Source organism: Geotrypetes seraphini, chromosome 2, assembly GCF_902459505.1.
Source record: "Geotrypetes seraphini chromosome 2, aGeoSer1.1, whole genome shotgun sequence".
Lineage (NCBI taxonomy): Eukaryota > Metazoa > Chordata > Amphibia > Gymnophiona > Dermophiidae > Geotrypetes > Geotrypetes seraphini.
The window spans coordinates 203,317,056-203,340,638 of record NC_047085.1 but is presented as its reverse complement, the minus strand read 5'-3'; the positions used below and the strand labels follow the sequence as shown (position 1 = coordinate 203,340,638).

General features: G+C 44.5%; 1 protein-coding gene across 2 annotated transcripts in view; it reads right to left on the bottom strand.

Moving 5' to 3' along the window:
• Nucleotides 1-1,289: 1,289 nt before the first annotated feature.
• Nucleotides 1,290-23,583, bottom strand: part of BLOC1S5 (biogenesis of lysosomal organelles complex 1 subunit 5) — a 49,304-nt gene continuing 27,010 nt past the window's right edge. For both annotated transcript variants that reach the window (XM_033934714.1, XM_033934716.1), the window contains exons 4-5: nt 18,805-18,863; nt 1,290-4,531 (exon numbers count right to left, since the gene is read on the bottom strand). In XM_033934714.1, the coding sequence (XP_033790605.1) occupies nt 4,352-4,531; nt 18,805-18,863 (239 nt within the window). In that variant the 3' untranslated portion in view covers nt 1,290-4,351. The remainder of the gene's footprint in view (nt 4,532-18,804; nt 18,864-23,583) is intronic.

Genomic DNA, 23,583 nt, shown 5'->3' with positions numbered 1-23,583 from the left:
TCCCTATTAACATGTTGGAATTCACGAATTCCCACCTCGCCTTTAAAAGCCCTGGTCTAGCAGTGAAGCAGGGCAGGAGCAATCTTCCTACGTTCCTGCCCTGTGAAAGCTGCAATCAAAAAATTTCAGCTGCAAGTTCCCGTATCAGTCTCACGAGACTGCGGGAAGTTGCAGCAGCCATTTTTTGATCGCAGCCTTCACGGGCCAGGAGCATAGGAAGATCGCTCCTGCCCCGCTTCACTAATAAGGTAAAGTGTTGAGAGCATGGGAGGTAGAAGGGGGGGGGGGGTGGAGCGCAAGGAATTAAGGTTTGGAGGGGGGGCCCTTACAGTTATTTGCGAATACACAGTATTTGGGAGGGGGCTGTGCTCCTAACCCCCATGAATATGGAGAGGGGAACGTATGCATAAAACTTTGTATGAGATCATTTTGAGGGCAATGTTAAACGAATCATAAAGTTGCACGTTACATAGAATATTTGCAAAACTTCATTTTATATCATGGAAGTATTTGCTCATTTGCATGTTTAACAGGTTCTTCATTGCACAATTGTTTTGTCATCATACGGCACTAAGCATTTTCTACTGCAATTCCTGCTAAGAAAATTAAAAGGAATTTTACAAACATACAGATATTATCTAGATTTCTTTTCAAAAATCCCAGCAGACACTATTAAAACCCTATGGCTGTTTGACAGACAAGCAGAAATGCCTACATGTGAAACACACAAACCTTGTCCGTAAGCTACAGCATCCATTCAGTGGTGGACAAATTAAGTGTGCATAGGCAATCCTGAAATCACCTTCCATCAAATTGGGGAGGTGCATGTTTATCTTAAAGTCATCTGGATTATCCTATGTGGGGATTACTTTAGATTGTGTTTGCCCGTCCACCAAAGAGAATTATAAAACGCCAGCATGTCTGTGTGTTAGTGAGCTCTCTTTCTAGGGCAGGTAGCTGATGGTGATTGATGAAGCTGTCAGACCTACAGTAGCAGATGGAGAAACTTTGCCAAGGTTCAGTGTTATTGAAAGAAATCTCAAATATTTGCTCTGTCTCTTCCACTAACTTTAATCACATTTTCAACATGCTGCCAAGAATGGAGCTTTGACCCCAAGCCATAAATTCACACAGACAACTATTGTTGGGGCTGAGGCAGTCATAACCCAGAGACAATATGAATAGATTTATATTTTCTTACCATTCAGTTCTCATTGCATAATGGTTAAAATAATATTTCAAAGACCTGGTTTTCCCACGATAAACACTCAAAAAAACCACCTCAAATATCAGTTGTTTTATCACATTTAATTATGTTATTTTATCCAGTTAATTTTTTAAAAAAACATATTCATGCTATTCAGTTAGATTCTGGTACAAAATCACAGTGATGAGAGCAATTGGGCATACCTTACTTCTAGTCATTTTGAACTGATCATGCAGACAAATGCAAGGGATCCCCAACTCAAAACACTATTGATCTGTCAGGCTTATAGCCACTCATTTTCTTCAAATTGACTACCTTGGCAAAGGGTTACCATATGTCTGGTCCAGGTTGAGCCGGCTCTCCCGACTCTCCCACCTAACTCCTCCATGGCTGTTGCTATTTTGAATCTTCAGGCAACCAGCAGTGGCAATGAGGGGAGCCTGATGCCGTCAACCTGCCCTTGAAGCCGCCTCTCTGCAGGTCCCACCTACATGGAAACAGGAAGTCACTGCATAGAAGTGGCTTCTGGGACAGGCCAAAGGCAGCAGGCTCCCCAAAGATTCAAAATTGCAGCAATCGGGGAGGAAGTAGGTGAGGGAGTCGGGAGCTAGAGAGAGAGAGGTCGTAAGGGGAAGCAGCATCTGAGATCAGAGGAGGGAGGGCTGAAGAATCAACATTGGGAGGGGACAGGGTTGGAAAATCATTATGGAAAGGAGAGAGTGCAAGAGAAAAGAGAATGGAGTAAGGTAGTGCTGGATGGGAGAGACAACCAGGAGAGAGAGTGTAGACTAGATCGGGAAGAAAGAGGAGGAGAGATGCTGGACCAATGGAGAGAGAGTTGCTGGATCACAGGGCAGGGAATATAGTAAGAAGGGAAGCTGAAAGTGGGGAGAGATGATGGACCCGGGGGGGGGGAAGGAAGGAGGGAGAAATGTTGGATCCAAATCCTGGGGTGGGGTGGGGGAGGAGGAGAAGGAGAAGAGAGAGAATAAAGAAGCACCCACAAGAGAGGCTGGTTGGAAGGAGAGAATCACCCATGGGGGAGAAGGGTTGGAGGGAAGGAGGGAAAAAGAGAAGCACTAAAAGGTACAGAGGATGAGAAATGGAACAAAGGAAATGGGTGAAAGATGGAGGTCATCGAATGGGATGTGGGCACAGCTATCAATGGACAGGGTCATGTTTAGTCTTTTTTTGTCTTCACAAATATGGTAACCCTACCTTGGCAACTACATCCTTATAAAGAGATATTAAACATTAGAATACACTTCTTATGCAAACTGTTCCTATACAATCTGCATAAAAAGTAAGCAACAAGAAATCCCTGTCGCCTGCTCTTGCTTACCACCTTGTTACTAGTACCTATGGAACCAATATTTAGCAGCAAAGCATCCGGTTAAAGTTAATGAATTGAGTTAACCCTACCAGATAAGCAGTTGATTTATGTACCTTATATACTCGAATATAAGTTGATTCGAATATAAGCTGAGACCCCCATTTTGGGGGCTTAATATTCAAGTGCGATGCCCTGCCAGGATCTGCATCCAGTGTCCCCTCCCTCATGCCCTCCCATACCAGGTTCTGCACTCAGCCCCCTTCCCTGCCAAGTTCTGCATCCAGTCCTCTTCCCTCCCTGTCCTGCAAGGCTCTGAACTCAGCCCCCCTCTCACTCCCTGCCAGGGTCTGCACCTTGTTCCACCTTCCTTCCCAGTACCTTCTTCCCACCAATAAGAGCCAACCTCATCAATGATGTCACAATGGCTTGATTGTCCTGTACTCCCCTCTGCTCTCCAACCCAGCCAACAGATTAAGACCATAGTTCCAGAGAACGGCAATTGATCAAATTGTTTATTTTTATTGAAACCACCTAGTGGTAGGCCCTCCTCCTCCCAATACCTTTTCCCTGGTGGTCCAGCGGTGTATCCCGTGCTGAACCCCTCCTGCCGATTTCGTAACCAGAAGCGCACCTGGGCCAGCATGCAGAAGCGAGCTTTCGAGCTCCTGCCTGGCCCTGCAACGCTCCCTGAATGGCTGCCATGAGAGCTGCGAGAACCACGAAAACTGGTGGCAGCCTTTCAGAGAGCGGTGCAGGGCCGGGCAGGAGCTCGAAAAGCTCGCTTCTGCGTGCTGGCCCAGGTGTGCTGCTAGCCACGAAATCGGCAGGAGGGGTTCAGTGCGGGACACCGCTGGACCACCAGGGAAAAGGTACGCGAGGGAGGGGGTGTGTGTGGTAATTGTTAGTATTTGCTGGGATCCCCCCTGTCCCAGCCTACTGGCAGGCCTGCAGGAAATCAGGGAGGATGTCGGGTGGTCACTGGGTGATGACCCGAATATAGGATGAGACCCCCATTTTTGGGCCCAAAAATCTCATCCTATATTTGAGTATATACGGTAATTAAAACTAGACCAGTGAATATACTGTCCTAAACTTAACTGGATCACTTATCCAGCTATGTTTAGGAAAGCTTTGAATGCAGTCTGATATAACTGAATAAAGTAATCAGATGGTGCTATCCATCAGCCTTAACTGGTTACTTTTAGGCTATGTTCCTTGTTCTTCCAAAACTTAGCCACCTAAGAAGTTGTCCAGTTAATATTTAATTGGTCGTCAGTACAGAATTTTTAGAATAAAAGGGTTGTGCAGTTAAATGCTCAACTCTTTTGAGTATTGACCATCATATCAGACATCGATCCACAACCTACATAAGCTTCAAGATACTCTAAATTGCCATTATACATACTTTTAGTAAATAATAATATACATTTGGTCTGTACACTGAGTCCTGCCTTCAGGACGGATCAGACATGCATTCAAATTAAGGGCTACAATTTACTCGTTACAGACACGTTTTTCAGAAGAGTAGCCTGGAAATTCTACATTGATGGTCTTTATACTGGATCAAATTAGGAGCAGTTTCCTCCCTCCCCACAGCATTTTCAAATATAGATGTCTCCATCCTGACTGCCCTGGAAGCACAAACGTATATTTACATTGAGATAATGTATGCAGAGCTATAACCTATTTTTCCTTCCATAAGCAAACTTATCACTGTGGTTTGTTTTTATTTTATATGCACCCAGAGCCACCATACAGCCTTATTTGTTTAAAGCAATTGCAAGATAATCTGTAAAACTCAAAGGAAGCTGCTAGAAAGAAACACATTTACTCAGATCTTTCTCCATTTCAGTGTATTGTTCTTTCAGATGCTCCATAGCTTTCCTTTGTTTGTTGTCAACTTCTGCTTGGCAGCATTCTAGTTCTTTCATAAGAAGTTCTCTTTGGGCTTTATTCTTTATTTCATCAGTCTTAAGCTGGTTACCTGAAAGCTGATAGGAAAAAAAATGAGTTAAAACTTACACATTTCCTCAAATGCAGAAAACGGTGAGATGATGGCAAAGCAGTGGCGTACCAAGGGCCAGGTGGACCGCCCCGGGTGCACACCCTAGGGGAACCTCCCGCGGTGCTCTACAACAGGACCTGCACCTCAGCGTGGCTGCCGTTCTTATTCCGGTGCAGAGTCGGCAGCTGCCCTGAAGTGCAGGAAGGTCCTGCAATGACTGCGTCTGCTGGCTCTGCTTAGGAAGACGTAAGTGACGTTGGAGGGGGGTGGACCGGCAGCTGCAGTCATCGCGGGATCTTGCCGCAACTCCCTGCGTCTGCCAGTCCACCCCTAAGACGTCACGTACATCTTCCTGAGCAGAGCCGGCAAACGCAGTCATCGTAGGACCTTGCTGGTTTGGAGAGAGAGAGAAAGAAGCATAGAACAGTGGTGGACAGAGAGAAAGGGGGCAGCGTTTACTTTGTGATTACATATTCCATACTAGGCGAAGGTGTTTTCTGTGTTCTGTGTGTTTGAAAGACATGGTTTTCTGTTAGGATTGACTGTGCAGGATTGATCTGTCCTGATCTGGCTTTTTAAATTTTACAATGGTGTATTGATGTTGTACTGCTCACTGCAGTATGTAAGATGCTGCCTTTTCCTAGGTACAGTCTTGTGTGGCGTGTGGATTGTTACTAAAAATCATGTTTTTCATACAGATTGAGGGGGGGGGGGTTGTCACAAAATGATGGGCCCCGGGTGTCACGTATGCTAGGTACGCCACTGTGGCAAAGAACCATATTTAAAACAAAAAACACCTTCTAAATGTCCAAAGAGGGATAAGAGCACTGAACAAACAAGGATGCCATATAAAAAAAAAAAAGATAAAAAAAATCTCTAGTGGTAGTTCAGATCTACCACCAATATAAAGCAGAGCTTCATATGTATGTTCAATGCAGAGTACAATAGATAATGTATTAATAAGGTGTTAGCAGTAGGAACTCTTTTTCAAGCAAAGCAAGATTGTGCTAAAATATCTTCTATTTATCATGATACAAATAAAATTAGGTCTCCTAGCCAATATCTAATATTTCACACAGAAAATTTTATTTCTATACTCTCTCTGTATACAGACAGACAGATAGATAGACACCAGTCAGAGGAGGTAAACACCCGTAGGAGGAAGGGAGGCACAAATATGGGACACAGAAAGGAGGGAAGGACAAGGAGCGTGTTGGGATACAAAAGGGAGGAGGAGGGCGTAAGATGTGACCCCACAATGCACCAGAGGTCCTGGGTCCAATACCATCAGAGAGGTTCAGCAGGAAGTGAAATTAATGACAATGATAGTCAAGAGCAATGCAAAAAGATCAAAGCATCCAGGATTTTCTAGTGCAATTTGCCTCTACAAGAGTAAATCTGGATGCATATCACGGGCACTACTGTTCCCAGATGATGAGCTATCCGGCAGATCACCCAGCTTATCCTAGCCAAAGGGGGGAACATGTACAGCAGCCCAGTCTCTGGTCATGACTGAACCAGGGCGTCTAGCTCTGCACTTCCGGGCTCAAATCTGCGACTGAAGAACCAATCTGCTTTCCTGTTCTTTGCAGTTGCCATGAGGTCAAATGTCAGATGACCCAATTTTCTCTCAATGGCCTGGAATGCTTTCTGAGACAACATCCACTCTTCTGGGTCTAATGTATGTCTGCTGAGATAATCTGCTTGAACACTGTCCACTCCAGCCACATGTGTCACAGAGATCGCCTGAAGGTGTATCTCTGCCCAGCAGAACAATGCCTTCATCTCTTGTCGGAGCGAAGCGCTCCTGGTGCCTCTCTGCCTGTTGACATAAGCCACTGCCATGGCTTTGCCAGAGAAGACTCTGACTGCTTTGTCTGCCAGGAAAGACTGCAGTCGGAGCAGCGCTATTTGAACTGCTCAGAGTTCCAGTCTGTTGATAGACCATTTTCGTTAAGACAGATGTTGGCCTTAAACTGGGAGACCATTGCAATGAGTCCCCCGGCCGAACAAGCTGGCATCCATTGTCAGGTTGCCCTATGAATCGATCTGGAGTGGGATCCCCTTCGTTAGAGACTGGACAAAGGGAAGCGGAACATGCAGGGAATCTCTCCAAGGCAACCAATGAGACAGCAAGGCACCCTGGAGAGGGCATATATGTGTCTATGCCCAGGGCACCACCTCTTCTGAGGCTTTCCTTTGACTCAAGGACTTGACGATAATGCCATGAAGTAGGCTCTGGCTTGGTCAACAGGGCTGTAGTCTGACCATGAAGCTTGTTTGTGTGCTTCTGGAAGAAAGACTTGGCCTTCTGCCATGTTGAATAAGACTCCCAGATATTCCAGGGACTGTATCAGAAGCTCACAGACATTCTAGGGTCTATCGGAAGCTCACAATCCATCCCAGACTCTGCTGCATCTCCACAACTGCTGCTACTGCCTTTTCTCCTTCCGGTTGAGAAGGTGCTCTGATGAGTCAATTGTCCAAGTATGGGTGTACCTGCCAATCCACTCTGCTGAGATGAGCTGCCGCCACCACCATGACCTTAGTGAAAGTTTGGGGCACTGTCGCTAGCCTAATGGGAAGCGCTAAGAATTGATAGTGATTTTCCATCACATGGAATCTGAGGAACTTCCTGTGTTCAGGGAAGATGTGGATGCCCAGGTAAGCTTCTGTCAAATCTAAGGCAGCCCAAAACTCTCCTGGCTCCATCACTGTGATGACGGATGTCATTGTGGCTTTTTGGCTGGCACAGTGGAGAAGGAACCTGAATCTTAGTTCCTGCAGTTCCCAGAGAATTTTTGTCTCTGGGTAGAGGCTGCTGTGTAATACTAATGAGAGCGCCGGGAGCCACGAACGGAACCCCAGCTCTGGCCTCTAGCTGCTCAGAATCTGCTGTATGGTAAAGATCTTGGCTGGCAATCTTGCACACTGGCCAAAAGATCATCCAGGCCCTTGGCAAACAGCAGCTGTCCCCTGAAAGGGAGCCTTCTCAGTATTACTTTAGAAGTCAAACCACCCACTCATTGACTGATCCAAAGCATATGATGGGCTGCAATGGAAAAATGCTGAGACTTTCCCCACGACTGATAACATCATAAAGTGTATCTGCTATGTAGTCTATACTCACCTGCACAAGCTGAGGCAGGGGCTCAGAGTCTGGCAGGCTCTGACTTCTGAGCCTAGAATGACAGGCACTTGCCACAAAGGAGTCCACAGCTGCAGCCTTAACCCCTACTACTAAAGTCTCAAACTACCTCAGAAGGACCATATTCACTCTGCAGTTCTTCAGATCCTTTAAAACCACTCCTTCGCTTGGCAGGGAAGTGTATTTGGCCATCTGGGCTACCAGGGAGTCCACCTTTGGCATAGCAAACGTTTCCTGGAATTCTTGACCTATGAGATACAATTTCGCCATGGTTTTAGCTAGCCCTGCGGGCTGCGTGCCGGTGCCAGATGGGGTAAGGCTGAATGCTGTTCAGGGAGGGGGGGAAACGATGCTGGTTCTCAGGAGGGTGGAGCAGCACCACTGGCCTAGGGGGGTGGGGGCAGGAACGTATCAAGCGAGTTTGCCTTACTTCCTATGGGGAAACTCGCTTTGATATACGAGTAATTTGGTTTACAAGCATGCTTCTGGAAGAAATTATGCTTGTAAACCAAGGTTTCACTGTACAGTCTTTCTGGCATACCCCCTCTCCCCCAATATTAATTCTTCATTTCCTGAGCCTAGCTCAGGGTTCCAATTTCCCCCTTCTATCTATTAGAGTCCATGGAATTTATTAGCTTCAGTTCAGGTCACTTCCAAGAAAAACATCCCAAAAACCCCAGGAACATTAGCATAGTCCAGTCGCTTAAACAATAAGTTCAGCTTCTTTTATCTGCCCCAGCAGAACTTTTTAGCAGCAAACAAAACAAACACTTTTCTTCTGGCTTCAATATGATTGCTCTGGCCTTGGCTACTGCCTAGCTTGAAACAGACCAGGATTCCAAACTGGCGGGAAGGTGAACCTCAAACTCCATAGATGTTGGCCATCCACCCAAAGGTAAAGGTCACTAGCCCTCCCTTAGCCTAGCACACAGGCTTGATTCATAGGCGAGATTCAAAAGCAGAAAAAAAAACCCCAGAGAAAAGAAAAAACATTTAAACATGGCTTCCATCCTGGGCCTGCCATACCCACAACAGTCAGTTTAGTCACAAAAACAAAACAAAACCAAAACTACTAAATATCACAAAAGGCAAAAATAAACTTTCCTTGAATATCACATAAGGCAAAAATTAAGCTTTTACTGCCCTGAGGCATCACTCAAATTCCATGGTTTCCTCAGGCATGTCTGGTGGGCTAGACCTAGCTCCCACTCCATGACAGTCTCCTCACACGGTTTGTTTATGTCACTGCTTCCTTCCCAGGATTCAAGCTCATTCATTTCCCAGTCCTGGGGCTCTGCTTTTTCATTCTCTTCCTCAGGTAGTTCCTTCAGAGGTAAAAACCACTTTCTTCTGGGCCGTGTCTTTACTCCTAGCCCTGACTCTACTGCTCTGTGTAAAGAGGAAGGCTGTTCAAGAATATATTGGGCTGAAGAACTCCTCCCCCACTCTGGCTGAAGCAGCTCTATTCTTAAAGGGACCAGCACTGCTAAAGCAGGGCTGAACTCTGGTACACTTTAAAGCAGGGGTGCCCACACTTTTTTGGCTTGCGCGCTACTTTTAAAATGACCAAGTCAAAATGATCTACCAACAATAAAATTTAAAAAAACACAAAGCACACTGTACGCAGAGAAAATGTTAATTATCATTTATATTCGGGCTTTTTTTCAAAGAGGTCAAGGCAGAAGACTTCAGGTTCAATTTTTATTGATGTAAACACAGCAAATACAACACCAGCGCACCCCAAAGGTGCACAGTACAAATAATAATGCATCATATACAATAATAGAACAAGCATATACAATAAAAGAGTAACATCAACCAAACTCCCTCCCCTTCCTTCTCTACATAGGGCAAGTGAGATTAATGGAAAGGTACTCCAAAGCCCTGTACTCTTATGAACCCCAAAAATGTCACAGCACCCCTTCCCCTCACCTGAACCACTTATCCTATCTTTGACTAATTGCTAGAACCTTCAATACACCCCATTTCCCCTCCTCAAACCCCCCTCTCCTCCCCCCAATGATACTCTCCACCCCGCCCCACCAGTACTCACCATTACTCTCCCAACCCAACTAACTAACAAATTAGGACACCCATCTTAAAACTGCACTGCGACTCTTAGGATGCAAGACTTGCAGATAAGGCTCCCATATATTAAAAAACAACATCTTTCGCATCTCGCGCCTCCCAAATGACCAACTGATGCAATTGGTTCCGCAAATGCCAATATGCCGGAGGGTCCGGAACCGTCCAGCACTGAAGAATACATTTCCTGGCCAGTAAATTCATCTTCCTACACAAAGCTCGATACTTCCTAGGTAAATGGCCAAAAGCCTCTGGCAAATCCAAGACAAAGTGGTCCGGGGTACTGCGTAAGACTCTCCCAATTAACCCTAACATACAAGAGATTATACGCCTCCAGAAGCGCTGAATAATGGGGCAGTACCAAAAGGCATGTCCCAAAGTATGACCCCCCCGTCCCACATTTATGACATAGTGGTGTAGGAAGGCCTCCACTATAAAACATCTGTGTACGAGTGTAATAAGCACATAAGGTCACCCTATAATACGTTTTCCGCAACCAAGCACATGGGGTCACCCCAGGCGTCGCCCTCAAAGTACGGGCTACATCCCAATGCAATGTTACCTCAGTAACAACTATACAAAAATAGACAAATATACCCCCTCCCCTTTTACTAAACCGTGATAGCGGTTTTTAGCCCAGGGAGCTGCGCTGAATGCCCCGTGTTGCTCCTGACACTCATAGGCTATCGTAGTTTAGAAAAAGGGGGCCATAGTGCAAAATATAGATAGCAGATATAAATTCGGATACATTTTGATCACTAAATTTAAAATAAAATCATTTTTTCTACCTTTACTGTCTGGTGATTTCACGAGTCCCTGATTGCACTTCCTTCTTCTGACTGTAAATCCAATATTTCTTTCTTTCTTCCTCCTGCATGTTTCCTATCCTCCAGACCTCATTCCATTCCCCAACCAACATCTCTCTCTGTCCCTCCACGAGTCCAACTTTTCTTTCTCTCTCCCTGCTCCCCTTTCATCTTTCTTTTTCTCTCCCTGCCCCTTCTGTCTTTCTTTCTTTGTCTTTCTTTCTCTCTCTCCCTGCCCCCTTTATTTCTGTCTGTCTTCCTCTCTCTGCCCTCTTCTTTCTCTCTCCCTGCCCCTTCCTCTTCTTTTTCTCTCCTTGCCCCCTTCTTTCTTTGTCTTTCTCTCTCCCTGCCCCCTTCTTTCTTTCTTTGTCTTTCTTTCTCTCTCCCTGCCCCTTCTTTATTTCTTTCTTTCTCTCTCCCTGCCCCCCTTCTTTCTTTCTTTGTCTTTCTCTCTCCCTGCCCCCTTCTTTCTTTCTTTGTCTTTCTTTCTCTCTCCCTGCCCCCTTCTTTATTTCTTTCTGTCTTTCTTTCTCTCTCCCTGCCCCCTTCTTTATTTCTTTCTCTCTCCCAGCCTCCTCCTCAAGCCACCACCACCGATTTCTCCCTGCTTCCCCGATGCCAGGCCAGGCGCGAACAAGTGCTGGGCCCACAACCCTTCCCCCCACCCGACGTCAATTCTGATGTCGGAGAGGAAGTTCCAGGCCAGCCAGGCAGCAATTGGCTGGCCTGGAACTTCCTCTCTGACGTCAGAATTGACGTCAGGGGTAAGACTGTGGGCCCGGCGCTTGTATGCGCCTGGCCTGGCGCCAGGGAAGCAGGGAGAACAGAACACAAAGGCAATGCAAGTCTATCGCAGAGCCCTGGATGGGCTCCGCGATCGACTTGCGTTGCCTTTGCAATCTACTTGTTCTTTGCAATCTACTTGACCTTTTGGGCTTTTTTGCTTTAAAGACACTGCTTCCTGACTGGGATTTTTTTTTGTTTGTTTGTTTTTTTACAGAAGCTCTCCTAGCTTTTGGGTTTCTCTTAGTTTTAAATCCTGGATCCCTAGTAGAACTAAGTTGTTCCTCTATAGGCCCAGAGTCTTGTATAGCGGGGTCCCTGTCACAGCACTCTCCGGCCACCCCGCTGCCAGATTTTCAGGCCTGCAGGCAGAAACAGTGACCAGACCCCATTCAGAGGTCGAGGGCACAGAGTCTGAACAAATTTCACCCCCCCCCCCCTCACAGGCTGCAATGCACATGGAACATGGCTGTGCATCAGACAGCCATCCACTACAAATGGGCATGAATTCCCCAAATCCTGCCCTGGGGAGTCCTCTGAATGATTTTCTTGCAAAAATGAAGCCTGCAGAGACTAAAAATAAATTTTAATTCAGATCGGGAAAATCCAAGATGGCCTCCGTGGGTACCGATTTTACTACTTAATTGCCTGGAAAAAGCACAGAAACCTTTTAAAAATAGCAATTTGGGGATTTTAGGTGTGGGGAAGGCTAGGGCACACTGGGAAACCCACCAAAACCCCTTTTAAGACTCCCCCCCAAATCGCTGATTCAGGCTGTCCACCTGCCCCCACTGTGCCATGTGCTGCCTGGAAAACACTGCCAGAAAAGCTGAATCTACTTACAAGGAGATCCTCTGCCTTAAAAAGCAAGTAAGCTGGACTTCAGATCTTCAGACTGCCCCATCGACCAGACATCGAAGACCGAGACCTCCACCACCCTCAGACACGTCGCAAACATGCCTGACGGAGCAACACAGCCTGCACCCAACCTTCTAGTGGATGAATCTGGGGTGAGCCAGCTCCCAAGGGAATGTTCCCAGAGCCCTGATCAGCAGTGCAGGCTGTCCAGAAGGTGAAACAACAAGCAGCCAACCTCCTGGAAGCAGACTTGGACTGAAAAGTCTGCAATCTCCTGTAGTCAGAGCTGTCCCCCTCAGGGAACCTCTGCAGTACAAGAGTGAAAACTGCAAACTAAAATAACAAAATTGAAAGAAAATAAACACAAGCAGAAAAGACTGTGTCCTATAGTCTGGTTTATAGGAAAGAAACTGCTTCTTAAGGAGACAGTCCTGAGGCAAGAGGGGAGGAGCTTAAGACTCTGAAATTATGAAGCTTCCTACAAGTTCTGGTGAGTAAAGGAAAATAACTCACTAGTCCTGGAATAGAGTGGGATTGTACAAGAACATGACATCCAGGAGGAGGGAAGGTAGCTAGATGCTTGAAATGAGAAGGCTGCATAGTGGCTGAATATCACTGCTGAAATGGATAGATTTTGGCCCTTTCCCCAGAAAACTCCTGGCTCCTGTTGAACATATAAATTTATATAAGTTAATATATGGGCGGAGGTATCTGTTTAGAAGCCCAGCCTATTTTTAAAAAGCAATTAAGTGGTCACATGCATTGGTAATTATATATGTGCTTTTAATTATTTACTAACAGGTTCTCAATTCCATGAAATGTAAAAATTCAGCCTTAAGAGAAACCCCTCCAAAAAGATATTTAGAGAAGGTTAAAAATAAAATCAGAAAATGAATGGAAGACTGCTGGCATGTTACATGTTCTAGCACCCCACTTTGCTGGCACCTTCCACACTCCTATTACTCACCCCTCCCACTATTTTCTCAGCTGTGCTAGTAAACACAAAGTATGTGCTGAAAGCCAACTCAAGAGGATGTTTGTTACATGCAGGAGGAACAAGTATAGAACAGTATATGACACACAAGTATATTCTAGGGCCTTGCAACAAAAAATGTACTATGTCAATTCAAAAGCTTATAAAAATAGCCTTGTCTTCAGATTCAATCCATGGTCACATACCTCTGCAGTTAAACAAAAAAAATTGTTAAAAATGCATACAGATTACTGTTCCTGCATCATTGTAAGCCATTTCATTGCTTCCCTAGGCAGCACCCTAGATGCCCTAAACATAACATCATTCAGCTATGCGGACGACATAACCATCCTCCTTCCATTCGACATCCACGACCCCATCTCCACAGGACGCCTGAAAACTACAATGGAAACAGTAGAAAAATGGATGACAAACCATAAGTTGAAGCTGAACACGGACAAAACTAAATTCCTACTACTAGAGAAGGACAAAAAACCATCCCTAACAGAACTGGAAGTAAACTCAACCAAGTACCCAATACAGAGTTCCCTCAAAATCCTGGGAATACAACTAGACAGATGCTGCACTATGCAAACACAAATCCATAAAATCATCCAAAAAGCATTCTTCACAATGCGAAATCTGAGAAAAATAAGAAAATTCTTTAATAAAGACCAATTCAGAATCATTGTCCAATCCCTCGTGCTAAGTATGGTAGACTACTGCAACAGCCTTTACCTACCTTGCCCAATCAACACAATAAAAAAACTACAGACTGTCCAGAACACAGCCCTCAGACTCATATACTCACTCAGCAAATACGACCACATTACCAAAGCATACACAGAATCTCACTGGCTACCAATAAAAGCAAGAATACAATTCAAACTCTACTGTCTCCTATTCAAAGTAACCCACGGCGCGGCACCCAGCTACCTAAACAACCACTTTCACTACTATCTCTTATCCAGAAGAAGGAGAACACAGAACATTTTCACCTACCCTCCTCTCAACGGTACTCGACGTAAGAAACTTTATGACAACCTACTAGGGACACAGGCAGCTAATATTGACTCCGACATCTCAAAATTACTGATCGAAATTACAGACATAAAAGAGTTCCGAAAAGAAATAAAAACACTACTGTTCAAAAAATATCTCCCATCAATCTAAACCGCCATCTAATGAGTTCCCAACCAATTCCATTGGGAACAGAATCTCTTTATCCAACCCAAACTAAACACCCCTACTGTCCATATCATCAACATTAATTAACCAACATCATGCAATCATCAAAACAATAAATACACCTCCACTTATAGGCATATGATGCTACTCTCCATCCGAAGAAACTTGACTCATCTCATGGAACATCTTTTGTAATCTAGAATATATTGTAATTCTTACTCTCCACCAGTTGTAAATTGTCTCAGTTGCTAGGTAACATCTCCTGTGATATTGAATGTACTGTAATTCTTCACTATTACCTGTAATTAACACTTCTCCTGTAATGTAATTCTACGGGAAATGCCCAGAAATCTTCCTTATTGTAAATCCGTGGCTATGTCTATCTGCTGCGATATTGAATGTATTGTAACTCTTCACTGTTACTTGTAATCTACTCTTCTCCTGTAATGTAATTCTACTGGAAATGTCCAGATATCATCTTTATTGTAATCCGCCTAGAACCGCAAGGCACAGGCGGAATAGAAATCCCTAATGTAATGTAATGTAATCTTCTAAAAAGTAGACACTCGTATATGCAAGTACACATGAAGTCTGTTCAAAAGTTCCAGGACAGTTTGAATTTACACCAATGGAAAGTTCTTTTGAGATGCACTAGATGGCATTGAGTAGCTTGAAACCTCATAAGTAACCTCCTTTTTTCCACTTGTTGATATCTCTTTTTATCACTGAGCTACAGCAGTTTTTGTGAAAGTGTGTTTTCATAATTTGCTATTTTTCAACATGTGCGACCTCAATGAGCTGCGCTACAGCGTGAAGTTCTGTTTTAAATTGGGTAAGACCGCTACAGAAACTTATGAAATGTTGAAAGTGACTTATGGGAACAAGTCATGGGCCGTGGAAAGTGTTTTGAATGGTATTCACATTTCAAAAGTAGTTGTGAATCGGTGGAAGACAATTCGCGAACTGGAAGACCATCAACGTCAACTGATGATGATCATTTTGATCAAGTGAGGGTTCTTGTGCGTGCTGATCGGTGATTAACTGTTAGAGAATTGACAGAGGAATGTAACATCTCCATTGGTTCATGCCACAAAATTCTAACAGAGAAGTAGGGGATGTCTTGTGTTACGACAAAGTTTGCTCCACGGTTGATGACCGACAACCAGAAGAACAACTGTGTCATGATCTGTCAGAATGTTCTTCAGCAGGCAAATGAAAGATGAAACATTTCTTGATAAAGTGATAACCGGTGATGAGACAAAGGTCTATGATTATGACAACCAAAGCTCAATTGTCTCAATGGAGAACCAAAACATCACCAAGACCGAAAAAAGCTCGGCAATTTTGGTCGAACATCAAAGTTAACAGGTTTTTTTGACAGTTGCGGTGGAGACAATAGCCACTGAAAAGATAGGTTTGATCATCAGGCCTAAAAGCATAGCATTCTTCAGCAACTTGAAAGGTACTTCCACAAGGCCCTTTAGGACAATATGAAGATTCCACGTAGGAAAAGGCTTACACAAAGGAGGATGCAAGCGAAGCATCCCTGTGAGAAATATGGTCATATCTGGATGAGCCATCAGTGAACCGAAACCACTGTGTGCTCAAAAACACAAAACTGTATGTGTGTGTCTCTCTCTCAGCAGTAGGAGCAGCACAAGGTTAAAAAAAAAAAAGAGTGTTGGATTTCTGCAAACTCTGGATCGTGACTTCAGATTGAATATCTGAAGTATAGAATCCAGAAGGAATGTACCAGAATTTCCTTTATTTCTTTGTTTCTGTCTTCATACTTCTCCCTTGCTTGCCTCGGATCCATAATCACAGAAACACAGAGTAACAACTGTCCTATTAGCCCAGTGTTTTTCAACCTTTTTTGGGCAAAGGCACACTTGTTTCATGAAAAAAATCACGAGGCACACCACCATTAGAAAATGTTAAAAAATTTAACTCTGTGCCTATATTGACTATATATAAAGTAATTCTCTTGAATAGGAATCAAATAAACACAAAGAAAGTATTTTATAATTACTTTATTATGAAATATTAAGTAAACAGAATAGTGAAAAATTATAAAATACTTTATTCAGTGCGAAACCTGGGCCTGTTTGGCTGAACACAAAGCTGATATTCTGGCTGGAATCGAAGAAAGACACACACGTAGCTCTTCGTCAACAGCTCTCAGTCTCTCTCTGTATTTGGTTTTTATAGCATACAAAAATAGACAAATATACCCTCCATCCTTTTTATTAAACCACAATAGCAGTTTTTAGCGCAGGGAGCTGCGCTGAATGCCCAGCGCTGCTCTTGACGCTCATAGGCTCCCTGCGCTAAAAACCACTATTGCGGTTTAGTAAAAGGTGACCATATTGTAAAATATAGACAGCAGATATAAATTCAGAACTGTGCATAGTAAGTGAAGGGAAGTTTTCATCTCTGGGAATTTACCCAGTTAACTATTAAGTTATTTGGGCAAATTCCTTTGAAAACTGTGGTAATACTGCCTCCACTTTGCTAAATTTAAAATAAAATCATTTTTCCTACCTTGTCTGGTGATTTCTGGTTGCACTTTCTTCTTCTGACTGTGCATCCAATCTTTCTTCCCTTCTATCAGCCTGTATGCTTTCTCTCCTCCACACCTCATTCCCTCCCCCAACTTTTTCTTCTTCTCTCCCTGACCTTTCTTTCTTTTTTTCTGTTTCTCTTCTTTCCTTCTGTTTCCCTACCTGCCCCCTTTCTTTCTTTCTCCCTGCCGTTCCCCAAGCCACTGCCGCTGCCATCGGGGAACAGGACCCACCAATGGATAACAGGCCCCAAAGCCGACGCCGACGCATGCTCTCCCTGCTTCGGGCCGATCAGTCTTCCTCTCCCCAACGTCAATTCTGCAATCGGAGAGGAAGTTCCGCCCAGCCAGGCAGCGATTGGCTGGCCCGAACTTCCTCTCCGACTGCAGAATTGACGTCGGGGAGAAGAAGACTTATCGGCTCGATAGATTAGATCGCCAAGACAAAGTGAGTCCTGGGTGATCGACTCACTTTGCCTTGGCGAGCTGGCGGCCCTGCGGCACACCAGGCAACATCTCGCGGCACACTAGTGTGCCGCGGAACAGCGGTTGAAAAACACTGTATTAGCCTATGCCTTTTGCAAAAGCACATGTCACATTAATCTAGAGCAGTGGTCTCAAACTCAAATCCTTTGCAGGGCCACATTTTGGATTTGTAGGTACTTGGAGGGCCTCAGAAAAAATAGTTAATGTCTTAAAGAAATGACAATTTTGCATGAGGTAAAACTCTATATAGTTTATAAATCTTTCCTTTTGGCTAAGTCTTAATAATAACATTGTCATTTATAGCTAAAGAGACATATGATCAAGAAACTATTTTATTTTACTTTTGTGATTATGATAAACATACTGAGGGCCTCAAAATAGGACCTGGCGGGCTACATGTGGCCTCCGGGCCGCGAGTTTGAGACCACTGATCTAGAGAGAAATAGAACAAAATCCAGAATTTTTCAGAAGCAAGAGCTAGTAGTTACTGGGTAGCACTGAAAAGATTTATCATTTTCATGAGATGAAAAACTTATCCCCTCCTTTACAAAGCCGTGCTAGCGTTTTTAGAAGCGGCTGTGGCGGTAACAGCTTGCATGCTCATAGGAATTCTTTGAGCACCGGAGCTGTTACCATGGCTACAGGCACTAAAAACGCTAGTGTGGCTTTGTAAAGGAATGGGCTAATGCTTATGTTTGATTAGTAGGTAAAACAGTGTGCATAAGCATGACAATCATTAATTCATCATAAGCTTTCTGCTATTTCTTTAAACAAGTGAGTGTTGATATTGATAATTTTATAAATTTATTAAAAATTTTAAAAAACAATTTTTAAAATCTCAGGATTATTTGTCTTCAACTATCAATTTTTATCCACTCCAACTGTGAATGAAGGCTCATGGTGTTGTAGTGCCAGTAGGGGCTGGCTTCATGGCAGCTAGAAAAATCAATCAAGCAAGAGTGAGCCACACTATTATTGACCAATCAATCATGCGGCTATTGTCTGAAAATGGGATATAGCTTTCTTTATGAAAATAATTAATTGTAGTTGCTGTGTTAGTTCACCTGGTTATAAAGAAATACATGTCAAATAAGTTGTAGGCAAATACATAGTGGGTGAAATAAGTTGTAGGTAAAGACAGTGAGTGAAGCCAATAAAAAAGGCATCACACAAATCTTTTGACTCATCTTGCTATTTTAGAAAGCGCAAACATTGCAACACAATGTTTGTTAGAAAATTGGACCATGCTGAGACAGGTCCATCTCCCTAGTCAACTGCAGGAGAGCTATGGGCAGCCCTGGTAAACACAGATAGCTGCTGTGTAACAGCTATGTAACAGAATACTCTAGTATATTTTGTTTTCTTCTTTTACCTCTGTTTCTTCCTGCTCCCTCTGCTGGAGCCTGCAGAACTTGTGATTGGCAGTTTCCACTGAAAAAGATGGATTGCAGGCAATTAATCCTGGGTCCTAACTTCTAGAAAAAGCTTGTATGCAGCAGGCTATCAGCAGAAGACCACTGTGAAATAGTATTTCCATTAAGTGGAGACTGCTCCATTGTTCCCCTTTGGCCTAATAGGATAAGTTAGTTTAGAAGGGATTAACAGCCCCAAGTGCTTTAGCATGCTGGCTAGGTGGCCACACAGCAATAAGTGGCACCCTTGTGCTTTGTAGAATCCTAACAGAAAAGGGGCAGCCAGCTTCTCCGCTGCCATCGTTTCTGACAGGCTGCAGAATGCTTTTCAGCACCTCACAGAATAAAAAAATGGTTTGCAGACATACTATGGGAGAACATATGAAATATTCAATTATATTTATATTATTATTTTTTTTACATATGACCATTATTTTAAGCAACAATATTTTGATCATTGTAGTACTAAACATCCATTTAAAAACATGTAATGTACATTTATACATTTTAGGCTAGACGGAAGAACACACAAAAAAAGTACATGCCAGTTTACTTGTAGTGTTGAAAGAAAGCATCTTTTGGCTCAGGGTTTTAATTCCCTGCATCTGAAAGGGGAAAATTTTCTATAAAATATATGTGCAAAAAAAAAAGTGCAACCCCCCCCCCCAAAAAAAAAACAAACAAAACCATTGTTCCACTAAAAATACTGTAATTGTACAAAAACACCTGCAGAACCTGTTTCTTGCACTACATTTTCCTTTCTACAAATGCAGAAAATTCAATCCTTGGACAATACAGATGTGCGTGTTGGTATAAGTTCAAATGTGCCTTAAACTAGTGTGCACAAAAATTGAGTTAAATATGCATTAATCAATGAATTAATACAGAGAATGTGTGTTTATTAATTCATTTTCATAAAGAAGTTCAAGACAGAAAAATGCCTAACAATCAGGAAAAAAAACAAAAATTATCCAAAAAACTAACAGTATTTCAGTGCACATACCTTTTATACAAAAGATGCGCTATTCCAATATTTTGCAGTCCTGGGCATATAATATGCACTGTTGTGAGGAGTTAAGGGGAGTATCTATTTCCCAGAGCTGCAAGTTTTAAAATGATCAGTGCTGTGTATTAGTGTATGAAGGGCGGTCAGTTTAGAGCTGCACAGTTTGGCATTTGGGAGTAAAAACAATAGGTGCTAATGGATAAAGTGAGGCTACTTACCTGTAACATAGGTTCTCTGGGACAGCAGGATAAGTCAGCCATCCTTGGTGACGTCATCCGACGTGAAAGCAGATTTGCTCTTCCAGAGCTCAGAGGAAAGCCTTTGTGGCCTTCCTCTGAGCATGTGCTAGCCCCCCTTTATATACCCAGGATAATCCTCTGGTGCCCCAGGTGTTCACTAGCTAGTCCTTGTAATTGCATTCAACAGCATCATCCTTAGGGGAGGCAGGTGGGATAGTGTGACTGATTTATCCAGCTGTTCCAGAGAACCTGCGTTACAGGTAAGTAACCTCACTTTCTCCTTGGACAAGCAGGATGAGTCAGCCCCCTTAGTGCCTCTTCAGCTGAGGGGTGTGGGAGGGCTAGCGGCTCCCTGTCTGGTGTGATCTTGGGGTCCGTCCCCACGGCCCGACCTGGTGAAATGACAAGGACTCTTGATGTTGATGGTTTGGGTTTTTTTTTTTAATTTGCAGGCAACCTTAAAAACAGTGCAATATAACCTCAAACATATTGCCACTTTGAATATGCGAGGTGCCAATGGGGCATCCCAACATGAATGTTTTGTTTTTTACAACATGCCTGTGGTAGGCTAACAGTGGATTAACAAGCTTTTGGTGGGCTAACAATGATTATCTAATAACAATAACCTACAGCTGCAGTCTCTAGTCAGATTCCTCTGTGGAGGGGGGGCTTAGATGCAGGTATCACCTTTTCTGCAGGATAGAGAGGTATCTCCGCAGCCTGAAGGACTGCCAGTCTAATGCCATTTGTTGGCTGCAGTGGGCGATCTAGGCAGTAATGTCTCATGAAGGTGTGCAGGTCAACTATGTTGCTGCTTTGCAGATGTCTTCCACTGTGGTGGATTGCAGGTTAGCCATTGTGGTCAACATGACTCAGAGCTGGTGTGCTGTAGTCTTGTTGGCCAGACCACGGCCCTTTCTTTTGTAGCAGAAGGCAATGCAATCTGAGATCCAGTTGGAGAGGGTGTTGCTTGCTGACCTGAGTTCCAGGTCTATTCCGATCCCAGGAGATAAAGAGCTGTGAGGATCTGTAGCCAGGGTTGTGTATGGTGCAGGTATTATAGTTTTAGCACCTGGGTTTTAGTCCAGAGTGTGGAGTAGTTATTGGTTGGCATGAGGCTCCAAGTGGAAGGAGGGGAGCGTAATGGCCTGATTGATGTGGAAGGGGGAAATCACCTTGGGTAGAAATTTGGGGAGAGTTCTGAGTGAGGTATGGTCATGACAGAACTGTGTATGGGGGGGGCGGAAGATACCAATGCTTGCAGCTCACTGATGCACCAGGCTGATGTGATGGCAATGAGGATGATGGTTTTCCAGGTGATGAACTTTGGGTCCGCTGTCTGCATGAGTTCAAATGAGTGTTCCATGAAATGACAGAGGATGATCTTGAAGTCCCAGGCTGGGGTTGGATGTTTTTGAGCCTTTTTATGAACCGGGACGCAAGGGCGTGTGAAATGAGCCCCCCCCCCATTGACGTTATTGTGGAAGGCGGAGATGGCGCTCAGATGCACTCTGATGGAGGCTGCTTTGCGGCTTCTGGATGACAGGTGGAGAAGATACTGGAGGTCATACAGAATGAGGCATGCAAAGGGGTCCAGGTATGCTGCTGAACACCAGACCTGGAAACTTTTCCATTTGAGTGCATACAATTTCCTGGTGGCAGGCAGTCAGCTAGCAGGACCTCAGTGACTTCCAGTGTCAGGAGGAGGACCAGGGTTATCCTTTCAACATCCAGGACAACAGGGCAAGCGCGTCTGGCCTGTTCATTAAGCGTATTGGTGGCAGTACCACCAAGTGCGAGTGTGTGCCTATGTGTGTGTGTGTGTGTCTTTGCACGCCATTGGGGCCACCAGCTGCTATATATATATATATCCAGTCAGCAGGGAGTGGACTTCCTCAAAAATGAGGGACTTAGTGGTTCTGACTTTCTGTGACCCTGTAGAGGGTGCCATGGGGGAGGGCAGCTTGAACCTGATGCGGTATACATTTTGGATGATGCTGAGAGCCCATCTGTCTGATGATATTCGCTCCAGGCTTCAGTGAAGAGGAAGAATCTGCCCCCCACTTATGGGGACGACTTCGTGTGTGAGTCAAAAACTAGGTCCTGACTTGGTGGAGGCTGAGGAGGTGAGTTTTTGATGTTTCTGGTCTCTTGGGTGTTGCCTCTGCTGGTAGGGTGCGCTATAAGGGCACTGTTTCTGGAAATGCAACTGTCATTTTGTGGAACCATCATAGTGCCTCACGGCATGGGGGTGTCCGCGGTATTGACTGGACTGTTGTCTTCTGGACATGATGGGTCGCACTAGTCCGTCAGATGAGAGTGGTACAGTGGTCCTTTAGCATGTCCACCATCTCATTGACCTTGTCTCCGAAGAGGTTTTCACCGGAGCAGGATGCATCCGTCAGGCACTTGTGGGTGTCTTCATGGATTCCTGATGTTTTTAGCCATGCTATGCGCCATGCTGAGATGGCCACACCAGCTGTGCGGGATGAGGTTTCGAAGGCATCAAAGGCGGCTCTAATAATGTGTTTTCCACACTCCTCCATGTCCCTTAGAATAGGCACAATCTGAATGGAATGCGGCTATGGTGTTCTCTGTTCTTCTGACTAGTGCATCGTTGTACAGAATCAGCTGGAAGACGTGTGCATTTATTTTGGCATTAAGAACGGAGCAATGGCATACCTTTTTCCTCACTGTGTCTAGGGTCTTATGTTCTTTTCCTGGTGGGTCATTGGCATGTGACCTGGCACTCCTTGCTTTCTTCAGAAAAGATTTCAATATGATAGAGTGGTGCAGGAGCTGAGGTTTATCAAAGCCAGATGTGTGCTAGCAGCAGGGAGTACCTGGTACTTGAGGTCCCGTCCCGAGAGTGGGGTATGACAGACTCTATTCTGGCAGTCCAACAACAGCTTGTGGATGGGCATTGCCATCAGGGTCTTTGGTGTATCTAGGTATTTAAGGATGCTGTGGTCTTCATTGAATGGCTCCGAGGTTGCTGGGGTGGAGATTGCCAGAACTGTGGACAACTTTTGTAGGAACTTCAGGTACATTAAGTCCTCAGGGGGAAGAAATGGAGGTTGAGCCATGGACCCTGGTTCATCAGGTGTTGCTAAGCATGGTGGTGAAGCCTGAGGGTCATCCGTGTTCAAAGGTGAGTAGACGCTCTCTTGGTATGCAATGTGGTCCTTTGGGGGTGGGTGATCATGAAGGGGTCGTCCAAGCCGAGCCCGACAACTTAGATGGTCTTTCTGTGGGAGCCATTGCAGGTGCAGTGAGCTGTGTGATGAGACTGCTGAACACATCCAAGAGTTGCTGCTGAGGTGAGGGTATTGCTGGGGTCCCGATGCCTGCCGAGGCTGCGCCCTGTGCAGCCAGGAGGTTGGAGGTGCATTGGTGGTTCGTCGCCTTCTTGCTCCTCCGGGCAGGCGATGGTGAGGAAGATGTGGACGAGAAGATCTGTGGTGTTTCTTGTGCTTGTCATGTCTTGAGGGCTC